Here is a 21,462-nt window from a genome sequence, read left to right as displayed (position 1 = left end):
CCTCAGTTACTCTGAATTCACACCAGAGCAGTGGCAAAGTGCAGCCTGCGTCGAGCTGCCATGCAATGTCTATGAAAAGCTGTGGCCACTCCCGAGCTCTGCCAGCTGCAGCCGTTTGATTCTGCACCGAAGTACGGCCAAACTAAAAGTTGGGAAAAGTTCACTTTTACCGGTGAAGGGCGGCCAGAGAACCCACAGCCAATCAGGCGCGCTTGAAACACATGAACACGCGTCCCGGCCGCAGAAAAATTTCATTACTGTGGCGAGCAGCACTTCCCCGCTGCCTGGTGTGAATTCGGCGGTACTCTGAATGGGCCAACAAATGCATCCAACATCTGCTGTCCTTCATCATTGGATCTGTTCAATACAGTACTGCTGTGCACTCCGAAGCATCTGACAGCTCATCATGTACTAACATGGAAATGGAAAAAGAAAGAAACTAAAAAAGCTTACCCTAGCCTAAAAGAAAAATAAATAAAGAAAGAAAAAATGACTTGAAGCGTAAAAAGATGCTTTGGGTTGCAGTTATGTGAGTATAGCGCAAGTGAAACATGAGATGTTTTACAACTAGTTAGGACAGCTGCATAGGTTAAAATCTCTTCCATCAGACACAAAAACACAGCTGAATTGGGTATAATGATGCACAGTAACATCCAACAAAAGCAATTTAGAAGCAATGTCATTTTAAATATATGTCCATATCTCTTCTTTATTTAAATGATATAAAAACTTCACCAGGCCTGGGCTTTTACTTGATATCCTGTCCATGAAAACCACAAACAGAATGTCACCTTAATTAATCTTGACTTAAAGCAAAGAAGGCAAACACAGCACTGAGGACCTGCTGCAGTTACTCCAACATCCCATACTCCCACAGCACCTCACTCAGGATACCCTCAGGGAACATGACTGTACGCCTCTTTCAGCTCCACAAGACATATGTGGACAGAAATAGCAAATGACCCTTTGATTATCTGTGAAAGGATAAAAAGCTTTTTCTCTGATCCGTGACCAGGATGGAATCTGGGCCATTCCTCCTTTGCTTTCCTGGGAAAGCCTATGTGAAGATATTAGAAAGCCAGCCGATTACACTGTTATCAGGCCAATAAATAGGCGTTATCGGTTGCTATAAGTACCATAGATGTGGGTCATAAAGGGCCTGCTACACCCAATATTATCATCTATTCACATGGTAGACCACCGAAAGAAGGAATAAAAGAACACGACAGTGACCTCTAGCGACCGTAGTAATTATGACAGGGGCAGAAGCCGAAGTCAGGTGCTGTAGTATAGACAGTGTGAAACTCCATATGGGTTGAAGGTTAGGGCGATAACATTAAGTTTCACTTTCACTTTTGAAACGTAGTTATTTTAAGCCAAAACACAATGTTTTTCCCCAAACCTAACCAAGTGTTTTTGTTGCCTAAACCCAAAGAAGCTGTTTTGTTTGTGTTCAAAACGTAGCATTGGGCACCTGGGTTAGCTCAGTTGGTAGAGCGGGCGCCCATGCACCAAGGCTTGGTCCTGACCGCGGCGGCCCGGGTTCGAATCCGGCCTGTGGCCCTTTCCGCATCCACTCTCTCTCTCCCCCCTTTCCAAGACTCTATCCACTGTCCTCTCAATAAAAAATGGAAAAATGCCCCCAAAAAAATAACTTTAAAAAAAAACAAAAAACGTAACATTTCATTCACTTTTACAACGTGTTAGAACATGTCGCTTTTAAGTTTTCCTTTATAGTGACTGATAACACCTATTTAAAGATCCAATTTGTAGGATCTGGTGGTATCTAGCCAGATTCTCTCCTGTGTGCCAAGCATGTTGGAGAGCCACGGTTGCCGACGCGAAAACGCGAATGGCCGTCTCCAGAGCCATTTGGAGCAGAGCCAGTGCGTAAAGTGTGTGTACGGGGTGAGTTAGTGGCGAAGCAAGAGAGAGAGAGAGTGGCGGCGATGGGAGTGAGTAACATTATCGACTCCGGCCCAAGCACAAAAAGTTAACAGAGTTTGGTTTGTCCGTTCTGGGCTACTGTAGAAACATGGCAGTGCAACATGGCGGACTCCGTGGAGAGGGGACCTGCTCCCTATGTAGATATAAACGGCTCATTCTAAGGTAACGAAAATATAATGATTCTCATTTTCGGGTGATTATACACTAAAGCAAACATACTGATTAATATTTATTCCATTTCTGCAAATAGATCCCCCTAAACGTTACACGCTGGTCCTTTAATGGCCTGATAACAGTCAAATTGGATGCAAAATCACAGTGGTTTATGGCATATTCTATGTGAGCCTTACTGTCTGTTCAGTTTTTTTTTTTATGATGTGGGATATTGAGAAAGAGCAAAATCTTCAAATTGTACAAGACGTGTGGGGTACCAGCAAAATGTGAGTAGGTGTATTTTTAGTGGAGAATTGTAAACGAATGCTTGTAGTATTAATGGCTGGAAGATCATGCCATGGACGTGCTGCAGATATTGTGCTGGAAACATGACTGGAGGTTATTAATCACTTCATAGGCTGGTAGCCAATAGTGTGATCAGCTAACAGCATATGAACCAATTTCATTATATCTATGCTGATTAAAAGCTGTAGGCACTGCAGAGTCATGCCGACTGGTAATAAATGAAAGGCTTTTGGTAAGCCTGTGGATAGGCTGTGTTGGTCCAGTTTGCATTCCAGCAGTACAGCACTGAAATTGCCAGTCTAGTAGGCGAGTATAACCATGTGGATTTAAATGTAATATTAAAATCTTCTTCATCCAAAAACAGGGTATTGGTGACTTAAGTAAACTATGATTTCTGTTTATGTAAAGTAAATTCCATTACAGACAGAAAGCACATACTGTAAAGACAAGTTAAGGTTGCATTAAATGCATTAAATGCATGTCCATGGAAAATGCATGAGCTAGGACTCCATTTATGTTTGACCTTAAAGGAGCTTCTAGTTCTATCTTTTCTCTCTTTGTAACTTATTTTTATAAACTCTCTATAGATAGATGTTCTATGTGTAATAGGTTTTATCACTGTGATTTATAATAGATATGTGCACTGTATAAATGAACATCTTTATCATACAAAGCTGTCGACAGCACTGAGACAAGCACTGAAGAAAGGTTTGTGAGTAAGGACACGATGGAAGGGATGGAAGCTTTTTTTAGTGATTTTCTTTTTATAGCCTGTAGTAATGTGCTGCTTACAGGAAGACATGGTCTGTTTTTTTTCCTGCTTGTATTTTCAGTCAGACAAACTCCCTTTTAAGATAAATTTACTGAGGCAATGGAGTTGATGGAGGACATCCATCCTTCCATTCATCCATTTTTGAGGCACTTATCCTGGTCAGGGTCACAGTGCCAACATGGTGAGCAGAGCAGTCCAGTGCTCTTTTTCCCAGCAACAGGCGCTTCCTTGGGGATCCCTAAGTGCTCCCATGACAGATGAGATATATAATCCCTCTGTCATGTTCTGGGTATGCCCGGGGTTTCCTCCCAGTTTGTCATGCCCAGAACACTTCCAAAGGGAGGCTCCCAGACATCTCAACTGACTCCTCTCAGAGGAGTTAGTGGCTTGACACCATGGGCCTCCCAAATCACTGAGCTCCTCACTCTGAAATGTAAAGTGAGGTCAGTCGCCCTACAGAGAAATCTCATCTGCTTGTATCTACGATCTGTATGGTGAGGGCCCAGACCAATTGCAATTCAAGAATACCCCTGTGAGCCTCGCGAAGGATCAGGACACAGTGCCAGCTAAGGGAGTCAGGATAGGTGACCCCTGTAGCTTGATCAGACACAACCCAAATAAGTGATGCAGGGCCAGTATCTTGTTGGCTCACCACTGACAAGGTGAAGGCTATCGGCTGGGTGAAAGGCCTGTTGGACGAGGGGAGGGGTTGGGTTGTGAACGTGTTGATGGAAGATGTTTTTGTTTTTAATTGTGATTTGGATTGTAAATTGTAAGATTTGTACCAGTATGGTCTGGTTATTGATTTTTACAGGAGGTGGGACCTGACGGTATAGTACAAGGATAGCAGCCAGTTAATAAGTTTACACAGTTGGGAATGTTCCTTTTCCTCTGCTTCTTCTGCAAACAACAACCTCTTTCACTCAGCACTCAGCATCTATGGTAAGAAACTGAAACCTTGCTAAATGATCTATGATTGCTGAGGCATCACATCTCCTGCCAGCTAATAAAATGTAAAACACACCCTGATGATATAAAAAATACACTTATCTGATCTTCGTTGTTCCTGCAAACCGAGTCAGTTTTCGCACTTAACACCCATTTTCAGTTATTATGGCTGATTAGACCTCTACTCAGGTTGATGTTGAGTTGAACCATGCTGGGAATCAACAGCACAAACTAATAATAAATGTAAAAGTGTAAAGAAAAGGTCAATCAACCACTGTGTGTACACACAAACACAGTCCAGAGAGGTCTAATTAACCAAATTAAGTGAAAACATCTGTGTAGATACACCATTGTTTCTGTAAACCCCACCTATCACATATACACAGGCTACAGTAAATCGAGGGACACATTTCCATAGTGTGCCGCATAATTTACCTTCCACCCTGAGGACGGATGAACCCACTGGGTGGCATTTGACAGAGATTTAACAGCTTCTTGCTGCATTGCCCAAGGTTGGAGGATCTGTGACTAAATGAGGCATATCTAAGTGTAAGTCAGTGTGAATGGTCAAGAGGGACTGTCAGTCATTCTCCTCTAGCTGACCTGCTGGAAGCTGTATTCTGTAAATCCTGCATTGAGGTGTTGAGGTGTTGTGGCCACAGATCTCTGAAATAACATGATTCTGCATATCGTATAGTGCATATCATGATTGAAAGACTTCCATCATGCAGCCAGACAGTAAGCCTTTATGTGAAAGGCTGCTTGAATCAGGGGTACCGGATTTCAGCGTTGACATTGTTCCTGTTAGAAATCAGCGGGAAGAGTCCTTAAAGTGATAACTAGTGGACCGAGATGATTTCCTCAGTTTAAGTCACATGCACAGCTAGAGGGAAAAAGGACTTAATTATACATTTTAACAAATTGATTTGGGTTTTATTGAGAAAATAACTGTGAATATGTACCTAGTTCATTTTGCTAGTCTTAGTGAGAAATGCAGTTTTTGCATGAAGGAAAAACTTTCAATGGCTATGTAAAAAATCCCGAAGGGTGCAGATGCAATGCGATTATTACTCCTTTATCTAATTTTGTGCAGACCCAAACCATTGAAGCTGCAGATGCAGCAGTACCAATCGCATTTTTGGATTTTGCACGAGCGCATTTTTACAATTTTAGGTTTGGTAAGTTTGTGGCTCCAAATGACCATCCGGAGCTCTGTCAAACCTCTTAGAACATTTGTTCTTTTAATAAAACTCCACGAAACACCAAAAACAGCACACAGGAATCAACGGTCAGTCCCTGGCAGTTGTGCTTTCAGCCTGGCCAGGTCATCTGCCATTGAAGCTATTGAAATTTGTAGTGCTGTATATACATATAGTATGTGGTGTGCTGCATATTTAGACCTCCTGAACAAGAAGAGCTTTTCTCTTTGGAGTTGGACTCTCTCTGGACTCTGCTATCCCATTCAAAAACTGTCTGCTGTTTTTAATGGGGATAAAGAAACGGCCCACCTTTAGTTTGATGTTAATGCTTCAGTGTGTGTGTTCCCCTTACAGAGTAGTGCAGGAATGAGTCCTAAAACCTGGAAATGAGTTAGCATTTTAGCACTTCTGCTTCCCGTCTTAATGTTTTTTTTCAATGGGTTTTTAGTGAGATGCCTGAAATAAGGTCTGTGGTCAACACAAGCTGAAGAGATTTGAACGTTTTGTTCTACGATATAAAATACATCAGTAAATATCCTACTTGTGAATTTGCTTTACGTGTCTTCAAAAAGGCGGTTGCTAACAAGTGGCTAAATGGGACTACTAAACATCATCACGCCGACTCGTCTGCCTTTACAGCCTCGTTGTGTATACTCACGTTCGTGCGACCGTGTAGTTCGTTTATAGCCTAACGTTAGCTTTTTACTTCTGGCAATTGCATTCACACTCAAAAAATCATAAAAGTGGTGTTCATTTGTGGAAATGATCTTGCTGAACAAAACGTGTAAGTATCATAAACGTTTGCCACAGAGCTTATGTTCTGCAATAATCCAAAACCCAATGGATAAATCCGCTTTTTGTCGAGGGTACCCATGGCGATGCTAACTTCCTGGTTTTGCCTACAAAAATACGTCATCCCTGCACCACTTAATACTGACTGAGTGAGAGAAACTGGTGTAACCAATTAGTGGCGGTCATTGTTACACCACCTCTCCTTTTCTTTTGTCCTGTAGGAGGCTGGACCCCTCTGAGCGTCCGCTCCAGATGCTGTATGACTACCTGGCAGCCATGGGCTACGCAGAGCCTGTACGAGTGCAGCAAGAAGCAGCCAACTCCGACCTCAGCTGTTTGATCCGTTTCTACAGTGGTGAGTACTGACCCACAGGGGCCATCATCCCCAATCTTCACTATGATCTGCTGCTGCTCAGTGGGATATGGCAGGAGGAAAACTGTCCTGAAGGCCTAAAAACAGGGTGCAGCAGGTCAAATGTTGCAAAACGTTTTTTATTACATCCTCTTTTGATCTTCTGTCTGTGTGTGTGCATGAAAGTGTGTGTGCTTCTACCAAGGACAAAGTGAAGCCAGTTGTTGTTGTTCGAGGCTCCCTGAGAGTGATGGCTTTCTGAAGCTGTCTCTAGTATTCAATATAGCCTGGGATAACAAACACACACCCATCATGGCCTCATGATAAGTGACCGGCCATCCTTCATCCTGTGGTGATTCTCCACCCCCATGTGGGCTGCCTTTCACCTGCTGCTGTCAACATGCTCCCATGACCCCAGGACTGGGGTGATTAAGTATCCCTGTGTCAGTGTGATATATTAATGCACTTGCAAAATTGATGTGACTATTTGGAGACATTTGTATACCTGCATGTGTCTTAATACAGCTCACATACACCAACAGACATCTCTAGCTCTCCCCATTTGAGTCTGTGCATCGGTCTAATGATACTCTTACAGTAGCAATAATTATGGGACTTGCCATTAAGGGTAAATGGTGAACGATGTTTGGTAATGTGTTTCCACTTGATAAACCGACTGATGTTCCTGCTGAGTCAGTGGAACTCCTTATGTGAGGGGGTTTGAACTGCTCACATGCTGCTGTGCCAGTGAAACAGGAAGACTGAGCAAACCACAGCGACTAAAGAGCTCACATGTAATTCCTCCCACATAAAGTACACAACCCTCCCTACATTAAAATGCAGCGCTGCCACACTGAATAAGAATACAAGCTAAACACAAATCTCAGTCGCTTTGTATTGCAATTATCTGGTTGGCTGACTCATGAGGAGACTTTAAAAACTGACTGTGAAGACTTAGTAACAAATTTAGGGGATAACATGCAAACTCCACACAGAAATGCCCCATAACATGTTTGATATAATTGTGAGGGTTCTCAGACATTTTTCATGCTCAGTTGAGAAGCGTAAAATTTGAATCCTAGACTTCTGTGTAGAATAAGGTGGCGTCCTGCTTTATCTTTCATAAACACACTACACAGTCTTGATAATCACCACTCATCAGAATGAAATTTGGGTTATAAGCATATATATATAAGAAGTGGACATAGTCACCGTGACGTCACCCATTGGTTTGTGAACTATGGTTTTGAAGCCTCAAGTTTGGCATTTTGGCCGTCGCCATCTTGGTCTTGGCCGTCGCCATCTTTTTTTCTTTGCAACCAGAAGTGACGTGAGTGGGTGGAGCTAAATGAGAATGAATGAGACACTTTTAGGCGACTAAAAAGGTTATAACTAACTTTCATGAACTGAAAACACACTGTGAAAGGGTTAAAGTTATGAGACAAAAACACGGACAACTCCCAGACCGGACAACGCCGTGGTAACGACCTGAAGCATACCCTGCTTTATCGTCTATTTCACTCTAAATGGGACCATAATTTAATTGAAGAAGACTTGAAAACTAGCGATTGAGACTAGGGATGCTAATTTAGATTTTTGTTTTTTGCTGACTGATAACCGACCCACGTTAACCGATCATCAACCGTTAACAAGATTAGTGCTTTGCATGCAGCGGTGCTGTGGTTGTAGTGCCTAACAAGCCGCACAGCTGCAACGATAAGCCAATGCACAAACAGGTTAAATCCATCATTTATTGCCAGCTGCAGTCTATGCGCAAAACAGACAACTGGGAGAGTTCACCTGTCTGGGAGAGTTACTGTAGCAGCCACAATGCTGCATGTATTGTGGTGGACACATGCAGCCACTTTCCCAGTAAAAGTCTCCCCCAATATTAGTTTTGCTGTGAAGTTGTCAGCTGTGTGTCTGCCCGGCGTACTCTGTCAGCTACAACTCCTCAAGACAAAGGTCAAGTTTCTGTATCTTGCAACACCAGCTCAGACTCACTGTTAAGGTGGACCAGCTACTCTCCTTTAAGTGACAAGCTGCTCCTCTGAGTTTTGCTCAACTTTTTATTTGATTTTTTAATATTTCTTTTAACCGTTTAACTGATAGCATTAATCGGTCAAAATTCATATTGTTGGTTAACAGTTAAACGATTAATTATTAACATCCCTAATTGAGACCATAAACTCATGTTTATTATGTTTACTTAGGTAATAAATCAAGTGAGAAGTAGGCTCATTTTCTCATAGACTTCTATACAATCTGACTTCTTTTTGCAACCAGAGGAGTCGCCCCCTGCTGGCTGTTAGAAAGATGCAAGTTTAAGGCTCTCACTTTTCAGACCCGGCGGTTGCCACTTTATTATAAGCAACAGTGTTGTGTTTTTCTGACTTTAGCTAGCCTCTTTAGAATGAATACAACTTTCTCTTTATTTCTGCCTGGTAATACAACTGATGTCTGTTTGTTTAGCTGTCAGATCTTAAACTCACTGTGGCCTCAGTCTTATTCCTAGTCTCTATGTGTCCAATGGAAGCTTTACAGTTGTTTGCCCTGTGCCAACATGAGAACTGGTCGGATCTTGGCTACTATCAGTAGTCAGGCCACATTGGTCAGAGTCTAGCCAGGCCTCTTGGAGACTTCCTGCCTCCTTTTGTCAACTCATGGGAAAAGAGGACCAGAGACCAGGCATGACTGGTACTCAGGCACTCTTGATGCTCCGCCAAGGCTGAGAGCACAACTTCATTTGGACATTTTCTGTCCTTAAAACTGGGGAGGTAGTGAGAAGTAACTGTTTTGGAGTATAAACTTGCTGGTTGTACTGAATTATCTCAGTGTGTTCACCCACCCTCCCCGTGCTGGTGTTCAGGAACTCTTCAGTCATACAGCTTCACCAGTACACCTCAATTTTTGGCTGGCACAAGGCAGCCCTGGTTTTTTATTCCCACCCACAGCGGTGTTGTAGGTGGGCTGTGATGCATTGTTGAAACACACAACAACAGCCTTGTTCTGAGATCCCTCTCCCAGGTGCTTGCTTGTCTCACAGCTGTTGTCAGGGGTAATGATCTGACTAAGCAGATGAGGGAAACTGTGGTCCATCAGTAAAAACTACAGCCGCTACAGAACCACCCGATGTGGTGCACTGCATGTGTCAGCTCTGCATTCAATATGCTTTGAGCGTCTACATCACTGGCTCCCAACCTGAAAGCAAATAAACCTGAGGGAATGCAAGTTGATAAAAGGGCATCTCGCCATGCTGATAGTTCTGGTTTTATGTACCCAGGTATTAAGATAATTGTCACCACCACAGTACAATGGAGGTGAATGGGTTTTTGTTCATGGTGCTCACTTTTACTTGTACTTTCACTTTTAAAAAAGGTGAACAGCAGCATGTCTTTCAGCATAAACAATGTCTTGGCTACTCTGAATAATCTGAATAATCCACAAACCACATTGGTTTTCATTGGAATTTCTTTCTGCCAAAGAAATACTAGCTCTGAAAACAATTGATAATGGGAAATACTTTTTTTTTTTTCAACTGTAACAATATTGTAAAGGAGAAGAAAAAAAAGCATACCTCTGCTATGAAAAGTTTATATTTTCTGATCTTTCTCTCATTTTATTCTTGTGAAATGTTAGGTTTGCCTCTTCAAAAACCTCTTGGCTCACAGGCATTCAACCAGAGGTACAGGGTTACAAGTAGACATTGGTTTGTTATAATAATTCAGTAGAAGGGCATTCTCTAGGTGTGCGCTTTTGCTCATTGTCAAGTGCATGCATTTGTCTGTTTTATGGCCTTATTTTCTCTTAAGCCACTGAAGGGTTTCAAAGTGCAATGCAGCAGGTAATTTATTAAACTTTACCGTCCTCGTATTTGTTCCGGAAACTCATCTCGAACCTTCTCCGACCTCCTGCTTCCCCCACACACACATCGTCCTGCTGCGGTGCACAGATGAGATGAAAACAAACGTGGACGGGGGAGTAAATATTTCCAAATGCTGACTTCATAAAAAAACGCTCCTAGTGAAAACAACAGCAGAGACCTGAGGGCCAGTGGTTCTCTGTGTCGGCCCATGCAGCTGTAGCACAGACAAGACCTGCTGTAAACTCCACTGCGCCCTGTGCCACCTCTGCCTGGGTGATCTTACATCTTTGAGCTCACTGTCAGTGTCAGAGCAGAAGGAAATAAGTCATCTGAGAGCAGTGTGAACTCCCCTAATAAGTTATTGATTTGGCTGGTGCTGATTTACTAATGGGAATTAAACCTAAATGAAGACTGTGAATGTCCTAAACTGTGCTGACATGGACGGTGAACCAATGTCTGAAACTCTGAGGCCCAGTGGTTTATCCCTGAGTCATGATAATCATGTCCTGGAGGAACAGAAAGGCTAAAATCACAGTGGATAACCAAGCACAAGGTTGCTTCTTCATTTTATGGTATAAAGGAAGAAAGAATTGGTTTACGGGGAGTGGAGAAGCAGTCAGACTGAGATTTAAGAGAAAAATGAAACTCTGTTCAGATCCGGGTTCCCACAAAATTGCCCCGAGCAACAGAGCTCTGCAGAGAGCGGGCTCTCCGTGGTTTCCTGACAGCTCCTCGTAACATGCTGTTTCTGTGATGGAGCTCAGTTTCTCCCGAGGATTTCCTCTTTCTCATTTGAAACCTGCAGACTGTCTCTAATCCAAGACTCATGGCCAGTTTCAAGTCAGATGGCTTACTGCTGCTGAAAGATATACACTATTTTAATGGTCTGTTTTAATGTCATCTGCATTCAGCTGTGCTGCGTCTCCCATCTGTGTTCTGCACAGTGAAGGCTTGCTTTATTTGATATCAGAATTGAATTCCTTGCACAAAGTTTAAATAAGAGTTTTTTTCTAAATAGAGGTAAACACAGACCACCAAGAGGAGGCATCTGGGTGGTGGGTTGAATTTGAATTTGCTGCCAAAAAGAGCTTGCTGTTCTGAGTCAAATCAGACTGTGTTTCCGCCTCCACTGACCCCCTACTGCATGCTAACACAATCTATGCAATCTTGAGCAAGACAAAAAAGCTCTGGGATACTGGGAGTATTGTGTTCAACTGAGTGCTCAACAGTTGCCCTGAAATCATGTGGTTAAAAACTGTTTCAAAAACAGCCTCCAGAACAAGATCAGGAGATACAAAGTAAAACTATTACAGAAAAGAAAATGAAAATTGGCACAATGACGTTAAAATATAAATAAATAATAAAATAGAAAGAATGACCACTTTACCTGTTTGGGGGTAAATAACATTTTCTTTATCTCTCCTACAATGATTAATAATTTTAGATGGAGCATTTTGCAATGTAATGTAATTTGCAACAGAGCAGATACTTTGGTTGAAGTCAGAGTGGTGCCAACTTTTTATTAATACTTAGTGAGCTGACACATTATTAGGGCTGCCTGCAACTAACGATTATTTTCGTATTTTCTCGAATAATCAATTAGTTTTTTGGTCTATAAAATGCAAGAAAATTGTTAAAAATGTTCACCAGTGTTTCCTAAAGCCCAAGATGACATCCTCAAATGTCTTGCTTTGTCAGCAACTCAAAGATATTCAGTTTTCACAGAGGAGTAAAGAAACCAGAAAATATTCACATCTTTTATCAAAATAGTTGGCGATTAATTTCATAGTGGACAACTAATCAATTAATTGATTAATTGTTGCATATCTATAAATTATGAATACTGTAATCCACTTACATTATATTATTATAATATCGCTATAATACATCACTAGACTTTTTTTTTTAATATTCTCATAATTTAGACGCTGGAACCATCAATTTGCTTGAAAAATGACTTCTCCATTTTCAAAAAAGTTGCAGATAAATTTTCTGTCAGTCAGCTTATCGAATAATTTATTAATTGTCAGTGCTCCAGTTCTAATACTTGAACGTAAACATTGTTATCTCTTCCAGCACTGTTGCCGTTGTTTGCACTGTCCGTGCTGTTGGCACCGTTAGCTGCTAGCCGCCGACTCAGCCGTTGCCATGTTGAGAGCTGTGTGGAGGCAATCCCTCTGAATTTGAATTTAGCGACTTTAACAATGTTTACTATTGATATAGCAGTTCATAGATATAAAGACATGCAGTTACCCCAGTTTTATTCTTCTGTAAGGAGCTATTTTGACAAATGGCATAAGTTTGACTAATTCCTTTCTAGCCCTCCACCCTGTTTTAGTTCCTCAGTTCACTTCCTCTCTTATTTGTCATCACCCAATCACATCCTATCTTAATATCCCTCTTTGTTCCCGTTTTCTCCCTTCCATTTTTATTCTTCAGTAATAAGTGAGCCGAATCTGACCTGCCGGGACCTCGTTGCTCATCTGGCATGACATGTGAAGTGAGGTGTCACTGAGTTTTGTGGGCGAGTGAAGGACGCAGCCACACTTGAGATGATCTGAGGAGAGATAAGAAGTCGTAAAGTCGACTCTCTGATCTGTCACTTGTCACACTGTCCCTGTGGTTTAGCAGCCTCTCCAAGGAGGCCGCTTGACACGTTGATGATTATTTTAGTGGAGGCAGCACGGCCTCTCTGTGGCCCTGCTCCTCCAGACTCCCGTAGCTTGGACAAAAACATCCTGTAACAGAAAACAGTGTTTCACAACATCTACGACCATGTCACCAAACCCCTCGCGGAACCGCTGGGAATGGTCAACATTATCCGTCATCAGTGGGATGGGATTGATTTGGCCAGCAGCCAGAAGTTGCTGGACACAGTATGGAGGTTTACCAACTCATATTGGACTTTGATTTTGTGAACAACCTGTTTCCCTAGCAACTAATAGCCCCACAGACCTTGAGGGATAGCATGTGTGTTTGTTTTAAAAGTTGACTCTTTATGGCTGGGACTTGCTTGATATTGTGTAAATAGGCCAACGATTTTCAGATGAGTGGTTGTATTGATATGGAAGAGCAATGTTGTGAATTGAAGTGTGCATTTTGTATGTTTATTATGTGCATATTTCTAAAAAGCTCCAGCAGACAACTAATTTAATTGAGGTATTATTTTACTGATTGAAAGTTTTGTTGATCTTATGGACTTCTGAATCTGAAATTCCTTACATTTGAGGAGCAAAAACAAACATTTTAGCTTTCTAAATGGCTCAAACGATCAATCGATTATCAAAATAGTTGCACATTTTCTGTCGATTGATTCATCGACTAATCGCTTCAGCTCTCCTTTGTGAGCCGAAGGTGCTTCTACTCTAGTTGTGAGTCTGTGGTGCTGTAGTTGTAAGCTAATTCTCACACAGAAGCACAAATAATGTATGTTCTGCCTCATATCAGTCTGTGTTAGATGACCAGTTTCATACAAATCAAGAAAAGCTTTAGAATAAAAATATAGTGTGATTTTAAATTAGGATGAAGTTACAGAAGATTATAGCTGGTATACTAAGATATCATAAAATGGAAAGTCACTTTGGAAATCTTCAACCAAACCACTTCACACTGGTTTTAGCGTTGTTTAGGAATTCTTTCTTGCGATATGGATGTTCATAATAAGCTAGACCAGACTGTGTGTTAACATCCTGCAGGTAGTGCTCTTAAGAGTGTAGCCCCCTGACAGCATTACAAAGCTAAGTGTGGAGTGTGCTTGTTTCTGGTGATATACTGTGAAGCCAGTGAGAGCATCTTGTCAACCTGTGTCGGTTCGTAGCGAGTGGGTGCGTGAGGATGAGTTTATTGATGTGTGCACTGCAGTGGGCGAGTGTTTTGCTTAATTACTTGTTTTAATGAATATATTATTTTTGGTTTATTCTAACTTACTCTCTCCGCTGTAAGCTATATTCTGTAAACCTTTTATGTTGTCGACAGTATACTACTATTACAAATACTCAAATGGAGTATGTGATGACATTTTTGTGGTATTTGACATACAGAGAAGGGATTTGTGTGTTGATTCCTTGCATGGATTTAAGCGTCAGTCCATGATAGTGATACCTTGTCTCCATACTTTCCAGTTGGGCAATTGTCCAGTTGGAATGAGTGTCGTTTTAAATGTTTTGATACTAGTGCCAATACAATCCCTGAGTTTCGGTAGGAATATCAAAATGATTGAATGCAACCAAAATTTTACAATTAACTTTGATGAACTGAAAACACACTGTGAAAGGGTTAAATTTGTAAGACAATCCAGATCAGGCAACACCGCGGTAGCGGCCTGTCAATCACAAGGTAGCCTATCCTGCTTTATGATCTATTTGACTCTAAATGGGACCATAATTTACTAAATGAACATCATGCTGTATTGAGGAAGACTTGAAACTAGCGATTGAGACCATAAACTCATGTTTACAATGTTTACTGAGGTAATAAATCAAGTGAGAAGTAGGCTCATTTTCTCATAGACTTCTATACAATCTGACTTCTTTTAGCAACCAGAGGAGTCGCCCCCTGCTGGCTATTAGAAAGAATGCAAGTTTAAGGCACTTCCACATTGGCTTCACTTCTCAGACCATGGAGGTTGCCCACTGGTGCCAATACAATACCTGAGTTTCGGTACCAATATCAAAATTATACTTTTTTGATACCTTTCTTGGAGGAATATATACATACATCGTCCAACACGTCTTCAAACTAAAATGTTCCAACGTCAGTGTCTTGTCAAAGAGTAAGTAAAGAAGAGTAAGAATCTGAAACATTCAATACCAACTTTCTACATTCTGTGCTACAGACACATTACGGTCCGTACCAAACAGTATTGTGGTTCGAATCAATATCCAGCTCCATGTCCAGGTGTTTTTCTCCTTTCACATAGCTCCATACTTTCCATCACTGCGTTTGTGTCTCCAATTTTCTCTTTGAGTGAGGGGACGCCCAAGGATCAGTCACTACTATTGATCTGCCAGACAGCCAATTTGTTGTCAGAAGCACTTGGCTTGTTCATTATCAGTTTCCCTGGCGAAGAAAAACATGAGCAGCCTTTCATTTCATTTTAGATGCCCTTGTGAAGTGAACGGGAAGGTGGAGAGGAAGAGCGAGTCAGACAGAACGAGGGAGAGAGAGCTCTCATTGCCAATGAGAGCCTCTGAGTGGGAGGCAGCATAAGTTGGTTTGAGGAAAATTTAACAACAGAGGACAAGAGGTTGAGGCAGTGTCTCCTCTCTGCTTATTTGACCTGCCATTAACCTGAGTGTACTTGAAGCCTGGCAGAGACAACAGCACTGCTGTCTGATGTGTCCTTCAGCACTGGTCAGCTAAAGCTGCCTGCTGTGCAAGTTGGCATAATTTAATTGAAAAGAGTGAAATTTAATGTGACAAAACCCTGAGTCATTCATCAATATGACTGATGCTTCTGCTGGGTTAATACAGTAATAGAGTGAGAGAGAGAAAGAACGAAGAGATAGATAGATAAATTATTCATACAACATTACCAGGACACTTTGACAATTTACCTGCACCTTAGCTCTGATGTGTTGACTGGCGTGTTGATTTCACAGATCCAAGGTTGATCTATAAAGAGAGGGAGGAGGAATTATTTGAAAGAGAAAAAGAGCTTGGATCCTTAATTGCACGATCTGTTGAGATACTTTGGCTTCGAGTTCTGCACTGGCCTCCAACTGAGACCCGAACCTGGCCCCCATCTGCATCTTTCATTGAGACGCTATGGCTTAAACTTCTGGCACCTGCCATACCCACTGCTCCAACACCAAACCAGACTGGTACTGCCAAACTAGACCTGAATAGTTTTGCTATATTTATTTTACCTCTTCCTTTGTGTGCTGTTACCTTACTGTACTCTTTCTCTTTCCAACTGCTCACTGGGCATTGTGTATATACTTGCAACACTTGACAAACATGAACACAGATTGGTACAGACGGCCAGAGGGAGAAAGAGATTAAATCCTTAGTAATTTTTTCTTAGTAATTTGAATCTGAATTGAACCCAAACCCAACCCGTATCTCACAGTTTCCAACAAATTATGGGGTTTTGCCTTGGGTTGAGTCAAAGCAGAACTCTAATATGTCTTTATTTTAATAGTTCTATATAATAATGGAGTTTAATGGAGAAACTGTCTCCCCCTTTCTCTAAGAACCCCTTTACACGTGTTTTGGTTGAGCGGATTGCAATCGGATAGTGCTTGACCATGTGAAAGTACAGGTGTACATACACCCGAAACGCACCCAAGGACGGACTGTGATCCAATCAGCCAAACCACCGCCGGAGGTGGTCAGGGACACATTGTGACCATATTGAACACAAGTGTAAATGCAATTGTGTTTTCAATCCACATACAACAACTATGTGGGCGGAAATACATAATGCTAGGACTTTTTTGGGCTCCGTAGCTTTGGTAGTTATCAACAGCGATTGAGGCTGATGTGTCCACGCATTACACACTGCCTCTCCGGTGACTCCTGGCTGTAAGCCCGTGCGTAGTGTAGCCTCTGGAGGCTTCTTCTCAGCCCTTTCAGACAGAGTAATCGGATCTCAGTATGGACACTAAAGACACATATTTACCAGGTGTACAGATGTAATTGTAATCAGGTTAAATATCTAGATACAATCTGGATACAAGACGCATTATAATGCCAGGTGTAAAGGGGGTCTAAGATCAATATTATTATTATGCAGTGAGATCTGTCTAGATGTACCGTATATGAGATAATAGGGCAGTGTCCATCCTAAGTGCTGATGTAAGATCAGTTCCTGCAATCTAAGGAGCTGACTAACCTATAGGTGATATCATACTGACCTGTGACTATGTATGACTTCATTTTCTGGAAGCTTCGATCCTATGTGTAACTGCAGAACATTTGCTATTAATTAGCTGGATTTGTTTAGCACAGCAGGCTTGGGGGTTCTTGTGCAATAGATCGATGTCTGTAGATCTACACCAACCTCCGCGTGTGGGCTTTTCCCCCCAGAGCGTCCAGTGAATGCAGACCAGCAGGAGCGGACCCTGCTGAAAGGCGTATTCAGCGTCAGGAAGGGCAAGTCGCAGCTGCACAAGTGGGCAGAGCGGCAGGTCATCCTCTGCGGCACCTGTCTAATCGTGGCCTCCGTCAAAGACAGCCTGACTGGGAAGATGCACATCCTGCCCCTGGTGGGGGGAAAGGTGAGAGTTCAGTGTTTGGAGATCAGATAAACTGAAGGGGTGTTAACCTTTCACTGTGCCTGGGTTGAGGCCCACACTCCAAGCTGAGTGTAGCTACACTGTAACAACACAGCTGGGTTAGATGGCTAGATATATGATCAGCTAAAGAGATGACGCACCACTGTACATGTAGACCACATGTGTCAAACTCAAGGCCCCCAGGCCAAATCTAGCCCTTGCAAATTTGGATCTGGCCCCCACACCAATCTTTGCTTGACTGCAAAGTTTATTTGTCATTCTTAGGGTTTTATGTGCAGCCGACTGCATGCCAGAACTCTGCCAGAAGGCTGTATGTGACATGTAAACTACATGATCAAAGATCTTTTACTGATATTTTTTATTAAATGTCCCACACAACCATTGAGCTGTCATATTCAGGCTTGTGAAACAGGTTATATGAGACTTGTAGAAATATGGGCAAGAACAAAATCAAAGATTCATTAGTTTTCTTTTACATAAGGACATATTTTGTTTTATTAAAAGCCCCACACAACCATTGAGCTGTCATATTCTGGCCTGTGGAAGTTGGCTTTTGCTTTTTTGCTCGACTACTACTACTACTAATCGTAGTGGTCAAACGGTGGTACTACAACTTCCGTGTCCGTCACACCCAAAAATACTTTTTCCCATAGACTTACATTGGGAAAGAGACGGCTGTAACTCAGCGGATAATTTTTTTGAGGTGAATCAACTTCCCAATGCAAACATTTGAATAGCTCTCATTTCAATCATTAGGTGCTAAAAGTTGTAAAATGCATTAATAGCCGAATCCAGAGTTATTTCCCTTCCACTGTTCATGTGAATGAGCCCCAGTCCGAGGGCTGGACTGAGGGCTGGGAGGCGGGGTTAAAGGAAACGCTACTGCGCCTGCTCTATGAGCTCAATGGATGCGGGAAATCGCCGGATGATACGGGTACTTTATCATTCGGCAGTCGAGCCATTTTGGCTTCATACAACGCTGTATCCAGTTCTCTTTATACATCCAGGGTCCAGACAGGGACCATCTCCCTATTTCCTCTCACTTTGTATCAACAATCAAATGAAGACGTAGCTGACATTTCTGTGCTGATATGATTTTCAGTGGTAAACCTCAGTTGTGCAGTCACAATTGATTAATGCTTTTAGTATTGTACTCTCTACAGCTCACACAGCTGAAGGAATGAACAACACAGACCGATATGTAACTGTGTTAAGATGACATTGAGTTATTCTTTTACCAATATCATTTCAATAATGAGTAATGATAATCATTGTTTTCCGTTTGTGTTTTCTCTCCCAGTGTTCCTCCTCATCGTATCTGTGTATTGTCTTTGTATTGAGGTGGAGGAGGTGAAGCGGAGGCAGCACTGTCTGATGTTCAGCTCCGCCGGATCACAGGCCCAGACATACTTTGTCAACTTTGACACGCTCGCAGACTACCAGCGATGGCATCGGCAGGCATCAAAAGTAAGCAAGAGACAAAGAGTGTGTGTTGCTGTGTGTGCAGGACACAATATGTGTCTCCCATGTTTTCTCTCAGCAGCAGTTTGTTTGTTTCCAGTTCGTCCCTCTAGGTTTGTACTTAAATCAGAGATTAGATGTTGGGACTACAGTTGCCTTCTGCCTGTTGAGTCGCCCAATCAGAAACCATCTCTCTGAGTGCGTCTGATTGGCTCCACGGAGGCAGACTCTCAGCGGTGTCTGGCATTGATTGAATGGCATACCTCCATTCACATAGTTTATCATTTTTGCTTCCATCAGAGGGCACTTCTATTGAGTTTTTTTTACAAAGGCCCTCAGCAGTAGAGCTTTTGTCATACAAGTCACTGTGGATTAGAGGATGCTAAATGACCCAAACACATTTTTGTATTTGTGTTATATACTGCGTGTCTTTCAGAGAATCTTGCCAGGACTTCACAGCTGTTCTTCAAAAAAAAAAAGTCATTGTTTCTGTTCTGCTCAGCTTGCTTTGTCTCTAATATCCTAATTAATGGCTATTGTACTGCAGCTCCTTCCTGGAGCTGAACAGCCTCTGTGAGAGCCTCCACTGAGGCAGAGCCAGCATACAATTAGCCATGGAGGGAGAAAGCCAACAGAAAAAAAAGACAGAAAATCCAATTAGTTGCAGATTCATGCTAAGTCCAGGATCTCTCTCTACCACGGTGGTATGGATTACTGGGTTAGAGTAGCCTGTTAGTGCACTGTGTTTAGGCTGAGACTTAGACAAGAGGTTTCTATGGAGACTCTATGGGGATGATGACTGATGAAGGTTTTTGGTGAATTTGGGCCAGTGTTTATGCTACATTGCATAAATCGTAAGAGTTTGTGTGCGTGAGAGGGGGAGTCAGCAAGTACATTTGTGCTTGCAAAATGCGCTTGCAGGACAGGACTGAATAGGGATACATAGGCCCTGTCAGCTCCGTGCAAAGCACCGGAACAAAAACACCGACACATCTCCCACAGTATGATAATCCACTTCGCGTGCCTACTCTGATAGTCTGTAGATATGTAGTCTATAGATGAGATATATTTTAATAAAATACAGTTGTGCCGACAGGATACAGTAGAGCACAGAAACTGTTTCAATGCTGCGAGGCAGACAAGCACTCGTGTCTGCCTGTCTCTTCACCTGAAGAGCACCTTGAGAGCGCCTTCAGTGTGGCCCAGGACACATTCGTGTACACACTACTAAAGGAATGTGGTCATATGTGGCCCAGACCACCTCTGAATGTGGTCTGAAAGATCGGATCTCAATGCGTCTTGAGTGCGTTCACACCTGTACTTAAAGCTGTCCACTTGTGATCCGATCACTGCGGACGCATGTTAATACCAGGTCTGAACAGGGCCATAGAGCAGCATATCAGAATTTTTGTATCTGTATCTATTATTTGTATATTGTATATTCATATTCAGTCAGAATATGTGTATTATATTGTAGATTAGTTACATTTTTAAACTAATTATGAACTGATTTTACAGCAAATTAGCAATTGTTTTGGTTTATTACAATTGAGAGGAAATGTACATTTTAATATATTACCAAAGAAACAGTAGTGTGTTTGCTAGACGACATTCACTGCAAAAGAAAGCTTTCTCTCAAGTGACTCATGACTGCTGTGTAAATATGGCATTTATGGTCTTATGTAATCATGCAATAAAAAAAACAGCTATTACGTGAAATTAATTGCATTCTAATTTTGCAATATGCGTCCTCTTCTGCTGCCACAGGCTGTAAATTTGGTGGAGATTCTGTGTACAAGAACATAGATGGCATCAACAATCTCCTGCCAATAACAAGTCTATGTGATTTATTAGTTGCTAATGTACAAATTGCATTATTAGTGTAGCCCTGACTACACATCAGCTAAAATTGTGTGCACAGTTAATTAATTCAGTGAATAATATTTATTGTGTAACTCATTATTCAGTAATGATCACACCAGAATAAGGACACCCTCTACAGATTTTAAAAAGTCAGAAGCCGCACAGAGGAGGCTCAACTACTGTGCCATCTTGTCTCTGTCACTGGCATCATGAGGTTTTTAAGTGTGACAGCTAAAGACTGGAGATGTCAATCAAGTGCTACCTGACTGGATTAGATATTCCTGAGGAAATGACATAAGCAAGCAGATGACATGTTTTTGAGCAGTGATAAATAAATGTATTAAATAAACATATTTGTAAGTATTTTTAATAGGATGTTAAACTGTGATGGCATGTACACGTCAGTAGGCAAACAAGAGCGCTCAGAAATATGATAAGTTTAGCTGTGGTCAGCTGTGCAGAGCGTCCTGGTTTCTCAGCTCAGTAGGAAATGATCTGATTGCATGTATGAATGATTGAATCGATGTGTAGTGACTTATTACTGAGAGGACCACAGTAACAGAAAT

General features: G+C 41.9%; 1 protein-coding gene across 2 annotated transcripts in view; it reads left to right on the top strand.

Moving 5' to 3' along the window:
* Positions 1–21,462, top strand: part of phlpp2 (PH domain and leucine rich repeat protein phosphatase 2) — a 50,268-nt gene that overhangs the window by 7,007 nt on the left and 21,799 nt on the right. For both annotated transcript variants that reach the window (XM_074617882.1, XM_074617874.1), the window contains exons 3-5: positions 6,339–6,472; positions 17,364–17,554; positions 18,914–19,039. In XM_074617882.1, the coding sequence (XP_074473983.1) occupies positions 6,339–6,472; positions 17,364–17,554; positions 18,914–19,039 (451 nt within the window). The remainder of the gene's footprint in view (positions 1–6,338; positions 6,473–17,363; positions 17,555–18,913; positions 19,040–21,462) is intronic.

This window comes from Sebastes fasciatus, chromosome 2 (genome assembly GCF_043250625.1).
Source record: "Sebastes fasciatus isolate fSebFas1 chromosome 2, fSebFas1.pri, whole genome shotgun sequence".
In the NCBI taxonomy this organism is placed as follows: domain Eukaryota; kingdom Metazoa; phylum Chordata; class Actinopteri; order Perciformes; family Sebastidae; genus Sebastes; species Sebastes fasciatus.
Note: the sequence above shows the minus strand (reverse complement) of the source record. Positions and strands in the feature narration are given on the sequence as shown.